General features: G+C 31.7%; 2 protein-coding genes across 5 annotated transcripts; one reads left to right on the forward strand and one right to left on the reverse strand.

Annotated features, from left to right (window-relative positions):
- Positions 1–6,584: 6,584 nt before the first annotated feature.
- Positions 6,585–9,841, forward strand: LOC107993448 (mitochondrial potassium channel ATP-binding subunit). Of its 4 annotated transcripts, none has more exons than XM_017049865.2 (10): positions 6,585–6,901; positions 7,037–7,361; positions 7,438–7,602; positions 7,704–8,117; positions 8,180–8,491; positions 8,568–8,791; positions 8,878–9,052; positions 9,117–9,295; positions 9,367–9,514; positions 9,588–9,841. In XM_017049865.2, the coding sequence occupies exons 1-10, from the start codon at positions 6,843–6,845 to the stop codon at positions 9,666–9,668; spliced, it is 2,082 nt and encodes a 693-aa protein (XP_016905354.1). In that variant the 5' UTR covers positions 6,585–6,842; the 3' UTR covers positions 9,669–9,841. The 4 variants fall into 4 exon arrangements, with proteins under 4 accessions (XP_016905354.1, XP_016905368.1, XP_061935145.1 ...); XM_017049879.2 differs by having other exon boundaries at positions 7,438–7,585; positions 7,747–8,117; XM_062079161.1 differs by lacking the exon at positions 7,037–7,361 and having other exon boundaries at positions 6,595–6,901.
- A 130-nt stretch (positions 9,842–9,971) lies between these two features.
- On the reverse strand, positions 9,972–17,010 carry LOC133666662 (protein PF3D7_1417600-like). The gene is made up of 2 exons (XM_062079158.1): positions 16,689–17,010; positions 9,972–16,310 (listed from the first exon to the last, which is right to left on the reverse strand). The coding sequence occupies exons 1-2, from the start codon at positions 16,764–16,766 to the stop codon at positions 9,993–9,995; spliced, it is 6,396 nt and encodes a 2,131-aa protein (XP_061935142.1). The 5' UTR covers positions 16,767–17,010; the 3' UTR covers positions 9,972–9,992.
- Positions 17,011–17,027: the final 17 nt, after the last annotated feature.

Here is a 17,027-nt window from a genome sequence, read left to right on the forward strand (position 1 = left end):
ATCGTGGTGGTATTACCTAAATCCCGTTCAATACAGAATATCGGTCGGATTCACCCACTGCTCCAATATAACCCATAATTTATAACCTTCCCTTCCGCGAGATTATTTGTCGAACGCCATTCGAACGGTGCCGCGGAAATCATCGATTCGACCTTACTCCCTGTCGAGAATCATAAGTCACTCGTTAAGCCACTCGCAAACGATCCGATCTCCGTATTTGAAATAACGCGGAGAGAAGAATATAATATGTATACCGGCCGCGCCTACCCTGTTTGCTAAATATTTGGGGATGACTGGGCGCGAAAGCAATAATCGTTTCGAGAAAATATTATCCGGTTCCAACGAATATTATATACGGCGGCATGATGCTGCGGGTGCTGGTATGATTTCGTCTAAATATTGAGTTTTATGCGTTTTAATTTTAATCGTGCATTACGATATAACGGTGTGTAATATTATCGTGGCAACGTGGATGGAAACGCGATTATTGATAAAATTTATCGAGAGAATTTGGAACGATCGAGTTCTCATCGATCTATAATCGTGAAATAATAAGCTCGAAGCGAATTTCGAAAGAATTAAACTTTTCTACAAAAAGAAGAAAAAAAAATATGGTATCATATCCTTCAAAAGGGATCTATAAAGTAATGATTTACAATTAAACAAATGAGATGAGATCGAACTACAATCCCTGTAACTTTTTCGCGATAACTTGTAAAAAAGTCACGAGAATGGCGGAACACTCAGTTTTCTTGGACTTTCCCTTGCTCGGTCGCTGTTGGGGTAGCGGATAAATGGCTACCTCGTTTCTCCTACACCCTTCAAGTTGATTGTACCACGGGGCAGGGAGGGAGAGGGTGGGTCGGGTTTCGAGGGACCGTGGAAGAACTGTTGAAAGAAGGGACAAAGGAGGACGAGCAAAGGACGTGAAAAACACGGAGAGAAGGACAATCCGCCCGCCTCGGTTGAAATTATGATACAACCCTCCCTGGACTGGTCGCGTGTACACACACCCACCAAACTTTCTCGTTGCATTAACGTTAATTGCGTATTTAAGCTTCTCCGATATTAAACTTAATTACGCGGTATTATATTGCTCGTTTTGGTAGGAGGAGAACCTTGGACGGGATCATCTTCCTCCACGCCCCTCCCTCCCTCCCCCCCGACGAGAGAAGAATACTCTTGTTCCGTATCGTTGCTGCACTTGTTTTTACAATTACACGATTGTTTTGCTTGTTGGATTAAAAAGAAGGGGGATTTCGTTCGTCGATGTGTTTGAAATTGTAACTATTATTTTAAAGGGAGTTTAGTTTGCGCGGTGTACGAGAGACTTGAGATAATAAGATGTAAAAATGATCGTTTTACACCCTTATGGTTGATTAAATGGTCGGAGAATTTTTCTGATTATCTGGATGTGTTTGTAATACGCTATATAAAGTGTATAAAGTAATGCAATATTCTTTTACAGATGATATTTGAGATGTTTATAAATAGGATGACGATAAATTATTTATATTCCATCTTTACAAATAATCTCAATATTTTATACTTATTATCATTAGACTTACCTTAATTAAATTGTTGTATAATTTTAATAATGCAATTATAAAAATAATCTTTAAATACATGATATATGCATTTCAAAAATATCCGCAGTAAAAAAAATACATTCGTTGTAACATTCACTTACCGGTCGAGTAAAAATTTCCATCATCTTCAACCATCATACCTCGATCTTCTCCATCACGTTTCCCTCGTTCATCGAATGGAATCCAGACACCCTGTAAACAGAGCCATCGCAATTACTCACATTACCAGAGACAATACGGGGGATGAGCGTATACTGGAAAACAATATTTCTAACGCGCTCGTTTCCGGCAAAATGGCGGGATATTTAACAACAACGCGCGGAAAACTCGAAACAACGAAATTATCATTTTTTCCCCCCTCCCCTCCTCCTGTTGCCGTGTCGCAGGATAAGGCGATTTTCGAAGCAAAGTGAACGTCGTCGAACTGTGTTCGCGGCAGCATTGTCTGCGTCCGTCGTCGCTTGTGTACGTAGCTTAACGCCCACAATATCGGGTTGCCGAGCGACCCGCCGGCTCTAGGAGGAAAATTTAATTTCAGCTGACAACATCCTGTTTCGCTACACACTGCGCTCAGCATTCTACAAAATCGCATGCGAGACGATACGGATCGGATGGTAAGCAAGCCTCTGTAGACAACGATGATTCCAGATTGGACGGGGGTTTGGACGATCGATGACTATGCTGTATTTTCTTGTTTTCCTCTTTTAGAATTCGTTTTTCTCTTTGTTTTAAAATTCGATTATATCTTGCAAAATTTAATCCTCGAAAAAAGGAAATCTTAGATTTGATTTTGTTGATTAACCGATAATTCTATCATTTTCTGGCAACGACGAAATGAGATTAACAAGAAATTTTAATCGATTAAAATAAAAAAATCCCCATTCTCCATTCTCAAACCGTGGATCAGATTACTTTTCTCTCGTCTTTCTCGATGTTTAACAAGATTTGCAGTTCCTTTCGATAACGAATTGCTTCGCAATACCAAACAATTTATCCGCAAAAATTTTTCGACATCCTCGCGTACGTCCCTGTGTATCGTCCAGAAACGCGGGAGGGGGGGGGGGCGAGTTCTCTGCATTTTCCAGCGGCAACGCCACTACCACCACCACCACAGGGGCAACATCCACCACCGCCACCGCCGCCGCCGCCGTCGATCCCTCGACGAAAGCCACGACACGGCCTGTGCATACAAACGGTTCCACGGTTCGTCGTGAGCAAGGCTGGGCCGGCGTTCGAATGCGTGCAACTCGCACGAGTGGAAAATACCTCAGAAGCTGAGGATGGCTACAACCATTATTTGTTCTAGTCTAGTCTCGCTCGCATCGCGTAGCCACCCAATTTTCCCCTACTCTTATTCGTCTAACCGATCCCTCCTGTCCTGTTCCAACACTCTTTGTCTCGCCTCTCCTCGTCTTCCCTGCCTAACCCCCTTGAGTAACCCTCGCTCGGTGCACGACCCTTTCCTCATTTCCTCCTCCCTTTCTCTCGCCCTTTCCTCGCCCTCCCCACCTCGCCGCCTCTCTCGCGTGTCCGTCATCCTCCGGTTACTCTTTTACCATCCACCTCTCCCCCTCCTCCCGCCAAACCGCCCTCCTCGCGGTCCTCCCCCGATCTCCTTCCTTTTCCCCTCGCCTCAACCGCTGTTCTGTTCGTTACTCGTTCCCCACTCGTTCCCTACTACTAGTTTCGTGCGTCTATTTATCCACCTAGCGGTATGATATTACACCCCGGGGCACACTTTGGCATTCCCCCACGCAGCGAGTGGCGAAGGTGGTGGGCACCCCTCGTGACGCACCCCTCGGCTCGAGCCACGCCCAATCGTGGCCCACCGAACACCTCCCGTACGCCAGCCAAGTCCATTGGCCCACGCTGACTTTGCGTCATCGCCACCCCGGCACTTGCACCGCGTGTTTCACGGATACGCCGCCACCGCGCGACTCCACTTTGCCGGCTGATTGCGAGGGCATCGGCTCGCCGACAGAGAGAGGAAAAGGAACGGGAAGAAAAGGAACAGAACTGGATATGCCGGGAGAGAGCCCTGGTATCGAGAAAACCGGGGCGAGGGCATAAAGGGAGCAGGGGAAAAGCGAGAGAGAGAGAGAGAGAGAGGAAGGCAAAGAGAAGTCGAAGGAGGAGGAGTGTTGGAGGTGGTCGAAGAGGGTGTTGAAATTTAGGAGGCTTCATTTGGACCATTCTTTTACCATCACCGTATCACGAGCGCTGTAGTTATTACGCTTATATTGGAATATCTTTCGTTTCTTTTCTTTCTTTCTTTTTCTATTTTTCCTCCCTCTTTGTGTTTTTTCTTCTCTCCTCGTTTCTTCCCTTCTTTTTGTCGTCTTGCAGGGAAATTTAATTCGGCGGCAGGATTTTTCTTCAGAAATCACGGGGTGAGAGGGAGGGGATGGATTAGGGAATTGCATGGATTGAGCGCGTTGATCGTGTATAACCGAAAGCAGCTGTCTTCTCGCCTTCCGACTAGGAATCTGGGTTAAGAGGCTGACCTCGAGCCTCGATGGTTTTTGTCGAAGAAACTGTTTTAACGCGCCACCGACCGCCCACGCTGTTCACCTATCTTCCCTCCGTGTTTCCATTCGTTAAAGATGGAAAAGCAACCCTGAATCGCGTTTTTTTTTCACCAAAGCTTGAAATATTTGTTTGTTCGACGCCTTTTGTTATTTACATATCAATTTCATAAAATCTAATTTCGTGTTTTATTAATATAAGTTTCATTTCTTTACCAATTAATCTATATTAATACAATCTCTTAGTTTTTAATTATTAATTGATCTTTGTCCTCGTAATTTAAAAACAAAGAAATTGATTAGTTCTTAAAAATGCATAAACGATTTAATCATACAGAATTTATCTTTCAAAAAAGAATATTCTATTACGAAAAATAATGAAGATAAACTAATTTTTGCAATACTAAAGAAAGGAGTGAAGTGTCAATTCTAGCACTAACAGAAAATTATACCACTATTTGAAATGAAGCAAAAGTAGAAGAATCGTGCGCCAACGAAAATCAAAAGCGTACTTGGACATGTATAGACGTAACGAGCCACTCTTCGACTTATCTCACGGAAGACGCACGGTTTTTCTAACGGATAACAATAGAGGGGATCCGTTGTTCCCTGTGCGTTACACAGGAAGTATCAGCTTTGATCAGCATGGTAATGCATCGGCCCCATGAAAAAGCTCTGAAATTGCGACTTGTTGTGGCGTTGGATGAGGAGGAGGCGCACCAGAGAAAGAGATTTAGGGTGAACAGTTGAAGTCTTGAAAGGCCTAATCGCCCTGGCAGTCCTCTTTGTACGCAAAGTTAATAACGTGTATTTATGTATTTGCCACGTTTAATTGCCTGTGCGGCTATTACATTCGTTCTGAAATGCTCACCCCCGCCTTGAATATACCGCGGAGGGTAGTATTAAGTACTTGCTCAAGTGCTTCGCGAGTCTGGCAATGACATGAGACCTTTGTGTGTAATATAGTCCGGTTGTTGTTCCACTATCGTTGTTAAACTTGTTAAATATCGATACTTGAAAATCTTGAAAATTTTTTGTAATTAGAATTATTTTTCCTCTTCTTTTAAATAGATAATGTATATTATTTTTACAATAAGATCGATTTAAATGTACAAGATCCTTTGAAGTTTTTATATGATTTTTACCTAAAGTTTTTTGAAAAGAAAAGTTTATTATTTCCTTTATTGTAAAAAGGTGTTTATTGCGTTATTATTACAGTTGTCAAATATCGATTTTATTATTAAATATTATTATTAAATCAAGTAATTATTTATATGTGTAATATTTATATGTATATGCAAAATAATTATTTAATATTTGGTATATTTTTCTAAATTTTGTAATTTAAAAAATTATTCCTTAAATAACTCTTTTATTAAATGATACAATCTTAGATTTATATTATTCGATATATTAAAACAAATAAATATATGTTATATATATAAATAGTATTACCATGAAATTGTTATTGGAAATTACGTATAATGTTCTACTGTTATCTCAATAAATATTCAAATTATCAGCTTTCAATGGAGTACAGTAATATATTGAAGAATTATTGTTTCAGTGGATGGACAAATTAATATCTACCAATATCTATTTGAATTATTTAGAATATGTAAATATAAACATTATCGTTAAAGATATACATATATATATATATAGAAAGCAAATAATGTGAGTATAAAATTATTAATTATTAACAATAATGAAATTTCTATTTAATTATATGAATTATTTTTCTTTTTTAGTATATAGTATATCATAACTATAGAAAATCAAATATGGATGCCATTTCACCAAACTCAATATAAAGAAAATATCTGATAAAAATATATATCTTATACAAGTATAAAAACAAAACATAAAATATCAATTCTATAAAAAAAAAGTATTCTTTTTTTTAATTATATATAGATTCAAATTAGCCTATATATTATACAAATTAATTTGGCGCCCAAACTTTGGCCAATACGGCAGCCATATTTGAAAAAATGTTTATGATATAAAAATTAAATTTTCGATGATGAGTATATTTAACATCAATAAATGTTAAATGATATTATATCAATTTACATTTTATTAATTTTGCATCGCTTAACATCTTAATTACTTTAAATAATCTTATTTATAAATATATTTCATAATATATTCAACTTCATTACAATCACGCGATTGTTAATATATTAAATATAAGCCGAAAATACTAACCTACTTTCTTCATTAAAAGAAATTTCGTTAAAAAATTATCCTAAGATAATTGAACTTGATGTAGAGATATACAAATTCTTTCTTCATATTGATTAACTTTAACTTTTGATTTGATACATCATCATTATTTCAAAATCATTCTAGCACTGGTTTTATCGTCTGTTCTAACATGAATAAATGTAAGTAAAAGAAACTATAAAAATGAACAGCACAGTAAGTGCTATCTAGTGATAAATTTCAGAAACAAAATTGTCGTATTTTACATATGGCGCTCCCAGTGCCATGAGAATGCACAGTATTTTATTATGAATTTTCCTAACCTCATCAAATGTCATTTATTAATCCACTGTATATAATAGACTATTCAATGATAATGTTTCTACTGATAAAATGATAAATAAATATTACTTCACTGTTGCATAATAATCAAAATATGACAAATCATATCATTAAAAATAATATAAATATTAATATATTTATAGAAATTGAATAAAGAATAAAATAATAATTTTAAAAAATGTCTATATTACGAACTGTGTTATTTAAAAATTATATTAATTATTCAAGATGTCCAAGGTACCATTTGGTTATTATTTTTCACTTATATAATAAATTATAATAGAATTTATGTAATAAATTATAATAATGTGGCATATTAAATATATATTATTATATATTAAATATAATAAATAATATAATATTTTATTATAGAGATTCTTTACTCTTATTTATATGGAGACAAAAACGCAAACCGTTTGATGTAGCAAAAAAAAAATTTAATAGTAGCATTAAAGAAGTTGTAATAAATAACACTAACAAATCAAAAAATGTTTCATCAATTTTAAAATTTGGTTTTGGTGGGTTAGGTAGTATAATAGGAACATGCATAATAAAATCTCACGTTTCAACTGTTGAAGGCAAAGCATATAAAGTTCAGGAAAATATTAAAAAAGATAATAAAGAATTAATTTTTAAATGGAAAAAATTTTTAGAATATTTATATCCATATATTTGGCAATTAATAATAGCTTTATCAGCAAGTATTTAAATAAGTACATATAATATAAAATTTTTTTTTTATTTATCTTCATATAATTATTTATAATTTTTAGAGTGCAATGATTGTTGCTATATTAAATATTTGGATACCACAGAGTATAGGAAATGTAATAAATGTATTAACAAAAATTTGCCAAAGTAAAGAAGATATTGTGAAAACTGTGCTATTGCAATTAACAACACCTGCATTTGCATTAGCACGTATGTATATTGCACAAGTATGTAATAATTAATTTATTAAGAAAAATTTTGTATATTTTTTATGAAATAATTTAGATGAAAAAATTATATAATTTAAAAAAATTACATTTATTTTTAGGCATTTTTTACATTTGTTTATATTTATATGCTTTCACATGTAGGAGAAAAAATAGCAATGAATTTAAGACAAGACTTATTTAAATCAATTATGATGCAAGATATCACATTCTTTGATAAAAATCATAGTGGTGAAATAGTAAGTCGATTAACAAGTGATATTCAAGATTTTAAAAGTACTTTTAAGACTTGCATATCACAAGGCTTAAGGAGTATTACACAAATTGTTGGATGTATAGTTTCTGTAATAGGGATTTCACCACAACTGGCTGCAGCTACAGTGTTATCTTTGCCTACCATAATTCTTATTGGTACGATGCTTGGAAAAGGCTTAAGAAAATTATCTATGGAGGCACAAAATCAACTTGCTAAATCTACACATGTTTGTGAGGAAGCTATACAAAATATTAGAACGGTAATATCATGTATGATAATGGTAATAGAATTCCTCTAATCTATAATATATCTTTTTTATAGGTAAAAGCATTTGCAGCTGAAGAAAAAGAAATAGAAATGTTTTGTAAAGAAACTATGTTAGGATCAACATTATTTGAAAAACTAGGTTTTGGAATTGGTTTATTTCAAGGAGGAACAAATCTATTTCTTAATGGTATTTTACTTTGTACTTTATATTTTGGTGGACATTTATTATCTACTGGACAATTATCTCCAGGAGATTTAATGGCATTTTTAATGGCCACACAGACTATACAAAAATCTTTATCACAATTATCATTGTTATTTGGAGCATATGTTAAAGGTATTAGCGCTGGTGCTAGGATTTTTGAGGTATAGATATAATTTTATATTTTATAATAATGTAAATAAAAAAATTTTTTATTTTATTTCATATTTTTTGTTACAGTATCTAGAAATGTCACCTTCACCAATGATAGTTAGTGGAGAAATTATTAAAAATCAATCACTAGTGGGAAATATTATTTTTAAAGATGTGAAATTTAGTTATCCTACCAGACCAGATCATATTATTTTAAAAAATTTTAACTTACACATTCCTGCTGGAAAAACAGTGGCTATTGTTGGTTCTAGTGGTAATGGAAAATCAACTATAGCTGCTTTACTCGAAAGGTTTTGATTTTTGATTAGAATTAAATAAATAAATAAATCGTGATTTTATCGTGATTTAATTTATTAAATGATATAAAATACTTTAGATTTTATGATGTTAATGATGGTTCAATTATAATTGATGGTAAAGATTTGAAGTCACTCAATGCTAGTTATCTTCGAGGTAATGTTTTGGGATATATAGATCAAGAACCTATTTTATTTGCTACTAGCATTATGGAAAATATACGATACGGAAAACCGGATGCTACAAATGAAGATGTAAGAAATTTTTTAAATTTTATTAAAATTATATTTTTGCAAAATTTATTATTGAATATTGTAGATTATTGAAGCTGCTAAAGAAGCGAATGCTCATGAATTTATTATGAAATTCCCAAATAAATATAATACACAAGTGGGTGAAAAAGGTGCACAACTTTCCGGTGGTCAAAAGCAACGTATCGCAATTGCAAGAGCCTTATTAAAAAGACCATCTATTTTAATTTTGGACGAAGCAACAAGGTAAAAGTTATAGACAACACATATTTTAAAAAATGTAATTTTTACAATAAATTTTTTCGAATAAATTTCAGTGCGTTAGATTATGAAAGTGAAAGAATTGTACAAAAAGCATTAGATAATGTTAGTCAAGGAAGAACAGTTTTAATAATTGCTCATAGATTAAGTACGATTAAAAATGCTGACATTATCGTTGTATTACAACGAGGAATAATTGCGGAAGTATGTATTGAAATGTATAATTTAAAAATAATGTAATACAAATTAAATATGTATTATTTTATTTTATTTTCAGATGGGTACTCATACAGAACTTATTAAAAAGAAAGGTTTATATTACACCTTAATAAATGAACAAGACAGAGAAAATACATGATAATATTAGAACTCTGAAATATAGTACAATTTTTTTGTGGTATAATTATTTTAATTTATTTTAAAATAATAATAATATTTAGGAATGTTCAATAAATTCTACCTCAGATCTTAATTTATACATACATATCTATAATAAATATATATAATATATTCACATATTTTGAAATATAATATATAATTCGTTCATTTTATCCTTATGTTTAATATATTAGAATATTTAAATAATATAATAATGTAAAAATATTTACATTATTAATATTACATGTAAATATTTAAATTATTATTTGCATTTTCACTAATATTTATAATTTATATATATTTTTCAGTGAAATATCTTTATTAACGTATTTTTCAAATAGCATTCAAATTTATCAATGAAATTTAACACTGCTGACGTAATGGGTAATATGAAATTTTTTGATATCGTCTTTCCAGAGTACATGCGTTTCGATAAAGAATCTTCTTCTACAAAAATTTTATTTTGCTTATCTGCGTTTTTTTTATCTGAAACCAGAGAATGTGATTGCATATGAAATGGATCTGAATATTTTTCATTAGCGGGATTTGATTTAGTTGATTGTGTGGTAGTTTCTGCTGACATATGATTTCTACATTTAGCAATCAAATCTCGAAAACTAGTTGTTAATTTATTCGCTTGTGAAATCGATTTATCAGTTTCACTTATATCTGTATCAGAAGAAAGAGTCAATTTGTCATTTCGAATATTATCTAAATTTTTATTAATAGAAATTGTTGTATATTTTGTATTTCTTTCTGTGGGAGAATTTGTTTTCATTACATTAAACTCTGTCGATGGTGTATTATTTTCTTGATTTTTATTTAAAGCAATTCTATTTGTAATTGGTATTGAAGTAGGTTCCTCAATTTTGTTTTCAGATATCATACCAGAATAACTTGCTGGATCAGCAGAAATTGGAGAGACATAATTCTGAAAATTGTTATTGATATTTTCTGATATCGATGATGATTCTATTGCATTTGTAACACTTTCAGCGAATACGTTATTTTCAGTTTCATCATTATTTGATATTTTCATAAATGTTTCTCCTCCATTTGTAACATGATTTTCTAAACTAGGAGTAGTAATTTCCATTGACGAATAATCCATTGACGAATCATTTACATTTATGATTGTATGTATATCGTTTTCTTTGATAGTAGTTAAAGTATTGAAAGGAATTTTTGAAACAATATCAGGACTTTCGGATTTGAAAGTTGACTGTTCAATAACTTCCATTGTTGTTACTATATTGTGTTCCATTTCTATATTGGGTACACCAGTAATAAGTATTTCTGACAATGGATCATTTAAATTTATATCTGTTTTTTCCTGTTCCTTCACATCAGAATCGTTATTTGTCATTATTGATATAAAATCAGAATTTTCTTCTTCAATAGATTCATTGAATTTTATTGTCGCTGGTGTATTATTTGGTATTTCTACATTATGTTCTCCAGTATTGAGAATTTCTGAAAATGAATTATTTGATATCATTTTTGATTTCATATATTCATCTACATCAAGATTGCTATTATTTATTATATCAGTTGCTGGTGGTAATAAATCGATAATTTCCCTTTCAGTAGCTAATGATTCATTCAAGTTTTCTGTGGCTGGTGTACTATTTGGTATTTCTATATTTGGCTGTGTAGTATTAAGAATTTCTGAAGATGGATCATTTAAATTTATTTCTGATTCCGTATGTTGTTCTTCATCAGGATTACTATTAGTTGTTATATCAGTTACTGGTGGTAATAGATCGATAATTTCCTTCTCAGTAGCTAATGATTCATTCAAGTTTTCTGTGGCTGGTGTACTATTTGGTATTTCTATATTTGGTTGTCTAGTATTAAGAATTTCTGAAGATGGATTATTTAAATTTATTTCTGATTCCGTATGTTGTTCTTCATCAGGATTGCTATTATTTATTATAGTTGCTGGTGGTAATAAATCGATAATTTCCTTTTCAGTAGCTAATGGTTTATTCAAGTTTTCTGTGGCTGGTGTACTATTTGGTATTTCTATATTTGGCTGTGTAGTATTAAGAATTTCTGGAGATGGATCATTTAAATTTATTTCTGATTCCGTATGTTGTTTTTCATCAGGATTACTATTAGTTGTTATATCAGTTGCTGGTGGTAATAAATCGATAATTTCCCTTTCAGTAGCTAATGATTCATTCAAGTTTTCTGTGGCTGGTGTACTATTTGGTATTTCTATATTTGGTTGTGTAATATTAAGAATTTCTGAAGATGGATCATTTAAATTTATTTCTGATTTCGTATGTTGTTCTTCATCAGGATTACTATTAGTTGTTATATCAGTTGCTGGTGGTAATAAATCGATAATTTCCTTTTCAGTAGCTAATGGTTTATTCAAGTTTTCTGTGGCTGGTGTACTATTTGGTATTTGTATATTTGGCTGTGTAGTAAGAATTTCTGAAGATGGATCATTTAAATTTATTTCTGATTCTGTATGTTGTTCTTCATCAGGATTGCTATTAGTTATTATATCAGTTGATGGTGGTAATAAATCGATAATTTCCTTCTCAGTAGCTAATGATTCATTCAAATTTTCTGTGGCTGGTGTACTATTTGGTATTTGTATATTTGGCTGTGTAGTAAGAATTTCTGAAGATGGATCATTTAAATTTACTTCCGTATGTTGTTCTTCATCAGGATTGCTATTAGTTATTATATCAGTTGCTGGTGGTAATAAATCGATAATTTCCTTCTCAGTAGCTAATGATTCATTCAAATTTTCTGTGGCTGGTGTACTATTTGGTATTTCTATATTTGGTTGTGTAGTATTAAGAATTTCTGAAGATGGATCATTTAAATTTATTTCCGTATGTTGTTCTTCATCAGGATTGCTATTAGTTATTATATCAGTTGATGGTGGTAATAAATCGATAATTTCCTTCTCAGTAGTAAATGGTTCATTCAAGTTTTCTGTGGCTGGTGTACTATTTAGTATTTCTATATTTGGCTGTGTATTTGGTGTAGTATTAAGAATTTCTGAAGATGGATCATTTAAATTTATTTCCGTATGTTGTTCTTCATCAGGATTGCTATTAGTTATTATATCAGTTGCTGGTGGTAATAAATCGATAATTTCCTTCTCAGTAGCTAATGGTTCATTCAAATTTTCTGTGGTTGGTGTACTATTTGGTATTTCTATATTTGGTTGTGTAGTATTAAGAATTTCTGAAGATGGATCATTTAAATTTATTTTTGATTCTGTATGTTGTTTTTCATCAGGATTGCTATTAGTTATTATATCAGTTGATGGTGGTAATAAATCGATAATTTCCTTCTCAGTAGTAAATGGTTCATTCAAATTTTCTGTGGCTGGTGTACTATTTGGTATTTCTATATTTGGCTGTGTATTTGGTGTAGTATTAAGAAATTCTGAAGATGGATCATTTAAATTTATTTCCGTATGTTGTTCTTCATCAGGATTGCTATTAGTTATTATATCAGTTGCTGGTGGTAATAAATCGATAATTTCCCTTTCAGTAGCTAATGATTCATTCAAATTTTCTGTGGCTGGTGTACTATTTGGTATTTCTATATTTGGTTGTGTAGTATTAAGAATTTCTGAAGATGGATCATTTAAATTTATTTCTGATTCTGTATGTTGTTCTTCATCAGGATTGCTATTAGTTATTATATCAGTTGATGGTGGTAACAAATCGATAATTTCCTTCTCAGTAGCTAATGATTCATTCAAGTTTTCTGTGGCTGGTGTACTATTTGGTATTTCTATATTTGGTTGTCTAGTATTAAGAATTTCTGAAGATGGATCATTTAAATTTACTTCCGTATGTTGTTCTTCATCAGGATTGCTATTAGTTATTATATCAGTTGCTGGTGGTAATAAATCGATAATTTCCTTCTCAGTAGTAAATGGTTCATTCAAATTTTCTGTGGCTGGTGTACTATTTGGTATTTCTATATTTGGTTGTCTAGTATTAAGAATTTCTGAAGATGGATCATTTAAATTTATTTTTGATTCTGTATGTTGTTCTTCATCAGGATTGCTATTAGTTATTATATCAGTTGATGGTGGTAATAAATCGATAATTTCCTTCTCAGTAGTAAATGGTTCATTCAAATTTTCTGTGGCTGGTGTACTATTTGGTATTTCTATATTTGGTTGTGTAGTATTAAGAATTTCTGAAGATGGATCATTTAAATTTATTTCCGTATGTTGTTCTTCATCAGGATTGCTATTAGTTATTATATCAGTTGCTGGTGGTAATAAATCGATAATTTCCTTCTCAGTAGCTAATGATTCATTCAAATTTTCTGTGGCTGGTGTACTATTTGGTATTTCTATATTTGGTTGTGTAGTATTAAGAATTTCTGAAGATGGATCATTTAAATTTATTTCTGATTCTGTATGTTGTTCTTCATCAGGATTGCTATTAGTTATTATATCAGTTGATGGTGGTAATAAATCGATAATTTCCTTCTCAGTAGCTAATGATTCATTCAAGTTTTCTGTGGCTGGTGTACTATTTGGTATTTCTATATTTGGTTGTGTAGTATTAAGAATTTCTGAAGATGGATCATTTAAATTTACTTCCGTATGTTGTTCTTCATCAGGATTGCTATTAGTTATTATATCAGTTGCTGGTGGTAATAAATCGATAATTTCCTTCTCAGTAGCTAATGGTTCATTCAAATTTTCTGTGGCTGGTGTACTATTTGGTATATATATATTTGGCTGTGTAGTATTAAGAAATTCTGAAGATGGATCATTTAAATTTATTTCCGTATGTTGTTCTTCATCAGGATTGCTATTAGTTATTGTATCAGCTGATGGTGGTAATAAATCGATAATTTCCTTCTCAGTAGCTAGTGGTTCATTCAAGTTTTCTGTGGCTGGTGTACTATTTGGTTGTCTAGTATTAAGAATTTCTGAAGATGGATCATTTAAATTTATTTTTGATTCTGTATGTTGTTCTTCATCAGGATTGCTATTAGTTATTATATCAGTTGATGGTGGTAATAAATCGATAATTTCCTTCTCAGTAGCTAATGATTCATTCAAGTTTTCTGTGGCTGGTGTACTATTTGGTATATATATATTTGGCTGTGTAGTATTAAGAAATTCTGAAGATGGATCATTTAAATTTATTTCCGTATGATGTTCTTCATCAGGATTGCTATTAATTATTATATCAGTTGCTGGTGGTAATAAATCGATAATTTCCTTCTCAGTAGTAAATGGTTCATTCAAATTTTCTATGGCTGGTGTACTATTTGGTATTTCTATATTTGGTTGTGTAGTATTAAGAATTTCTGAAGATGAATTATTTAAATTTATTTCTGGTTCTTCTACATCAGAATTATTATTATTATTATGTGTTGCTAATGGTAAATCGATAATTTTTTTTTCACTGTCTAATGGTTCTCCCAATTCTTTCGTTGCTGGTGTAGTATATGATTCGTACCAATGATGAGTTGCGTCATTAAATTCTGCCGTTGTTGTACTATATTGATTTTCGAAATTAGGCGACTCATTTGGAAGAATTTTTATTTCTATATCTGATTGTGTTTCAGATCCCATTTCTCTAGAAGTTGTGTCATCTAAAATTGTTGGTTCAGTGAAAAAAGTTTTCATTGCATCAGTTGATTGTACGTTATTATTAACTGTTTTTCCGTTATATTCTTGTTTGTAAGATTCTTTAGAAGTTGATGATTCTAGATTCCCTTCTCCATTCTTTTTTATTTCTGTAGGCAAATTTTGCTCTGTCGTATACGTGATTTCTTCGTTAGCTGGCGAATATATCGCAGTTGTATATATTTCGGAAGCGACAGTGTTTGTAGAATGTGATGTTCCCGAAGCACGTTCGATCGTGGTTGTAATATTCCTATCGCTGGGTTCTGTAAATTCAGATATAGGCGGCTTATTATAAGAAGTAGTTGTCGATTTAATTTCATCATTGTTGTAATTCCTCTCTGTAGTTATAGTTTCCTCATCATTCGTAAATATCGTTTCACACGTTAATGATTTCTCTTTTTGATCCATTGGTCTTAAGAACATATTTGCTTCCTCTAGAGTCATATCTTCTTTCTCACTGCTAAATAAACACGTGGAAGATAATCTTGATTCTTTACAAGTACTTGAGGGTTTACACATTTCTGTCTTCGTGTCAAAGGCCATATTTTTTGGACATATGTAAAAATTTTGTTTCATTCGATGACCATAAGCTGTACAAGTATAGAATTGATGACAATCATTAGCAATTGGAAATACACCTACTTTTTGACAACTATTGGAATTGGTTTTATTAGGAGTGTTTTTTCCATGATATATCAAAGTGCATTTTTGTAGATGAATTTCAAAGTGCTTGTTTTGAGAACATTGTGCCAGAATGGTTTTATTCTTCTTACAGATGTAATAATATCTTGGATCGAAACAGTGTGGCTTTAACACATTTATTCCGCAAGATGTGTTATTTATGTAAAGCGCTTTACCACCACCAAGTACATTCAAACAAAAACCTTTTTCTTTGTCGAAGTATTGATTCATCTTGCAAGGTGGAAAATGGATTAAGGTCCTGGGATATCTGTGCACTCCATAATTTGTGATATCTGTATCAACGTCCTGCAGATAATTAGGAGTTCATTTATACAAGATTATGTATCTAAAATTTTGAAGATTTATTGTTGAACTGTTGTTTTAAAAAATTGTTATTAGAAAAGATGAATTTATGAAATATTTGATAATTATATATTTTTTATTTTGTATTTATTGAATTTTCTTTTAATGATATTATTTATTTATAAAAAAAATAATAGTTTGAATAAGTTAAATGAAAAATATCCAATTCATATAAGTAAAATAATTATATTAAATTTATTACGTTAATTCTAATTTATTTTTTTTAAATAACAATTATGAAAAATAATTTATAAAATTTTATTCTTACTTATTTATCAAAGTGGATGAAATTAAAATAATAAAGTGATAAAAAAAACTCACAGTTAGTTTATTCACTGGTTGACTAACTACAATTAGGATGAGAAATTGAAATAACAAAATTATAATAAAACTTTTCATATTCGATGATGCTACATTAATCGAATTGAAGTCCTTTTTTTTCACTTTTCTGATCAGAGAACACAAACTTTTACCACTGCCGTTGCTAAAAGTTTTCTGAATATCAAAGTAACGCGTTCCAGTACTTTTATATCAAAGACGTGCTAGATAATAATTAAACTGCGATAATAGCGATTAACGTCATTTTTGAATACAAAAAGTGCGTAATCAAGTTTATATTTTGTTCTCTTAATTATGATTGTTTAATTAATTATGTTTAAA

This window comes from Apis cerana, linkage group LG9 (genome assembly GCF_029169275.1).
Source record: "Apis cerana isolate GH-2021 linkage group LG9, AcerK_1.0, whole genome shotgun sequence".
Classification (NCBI taxonomy): Eukaryota; Metazoa; Arthropoda; class Insecta; order Hymenoptera; family Apidae; genus Apis; species Apis cerana.

Bases quoted from the DNA above. Each gene is read 5' to 3' on its own strand.
- LOC133666662 (XM_062079158.1), bottom strand. From the start codon at position 16,766: ATGAAAAGTTTTATTATAATTTTGTTATTTCAATTTCTCATCCTAATT. The intron at 16,311-16,688 runs GTGAGTTTTTTT...AATTATCTGCAG, and splicing joins AACCAGTGAATAAACTAACT to GACGTTGATACAGATATCAC.
- LOC107993448 (XM_017049865.2), top strand. From the start codon at position 6,843: ATGTCTATATTACGAACTGTGTTATTTAAAAATTATATTAATTATTCA. The intron at 8,492-8,567 runs GTATAGATATAA...TTTTTGTTACAG, and splicing joins CTGGTGCTAGGATTTTTGAG to TATCTAGAAATGTCACCTTC. The intron at 8,792-8,877 runs GTTTTGATTTTT...AAAATACTTTAG, and splicing joins ATAGCTGCTTTACTCGAAAG to ATTTTATGATGTTAATGATG.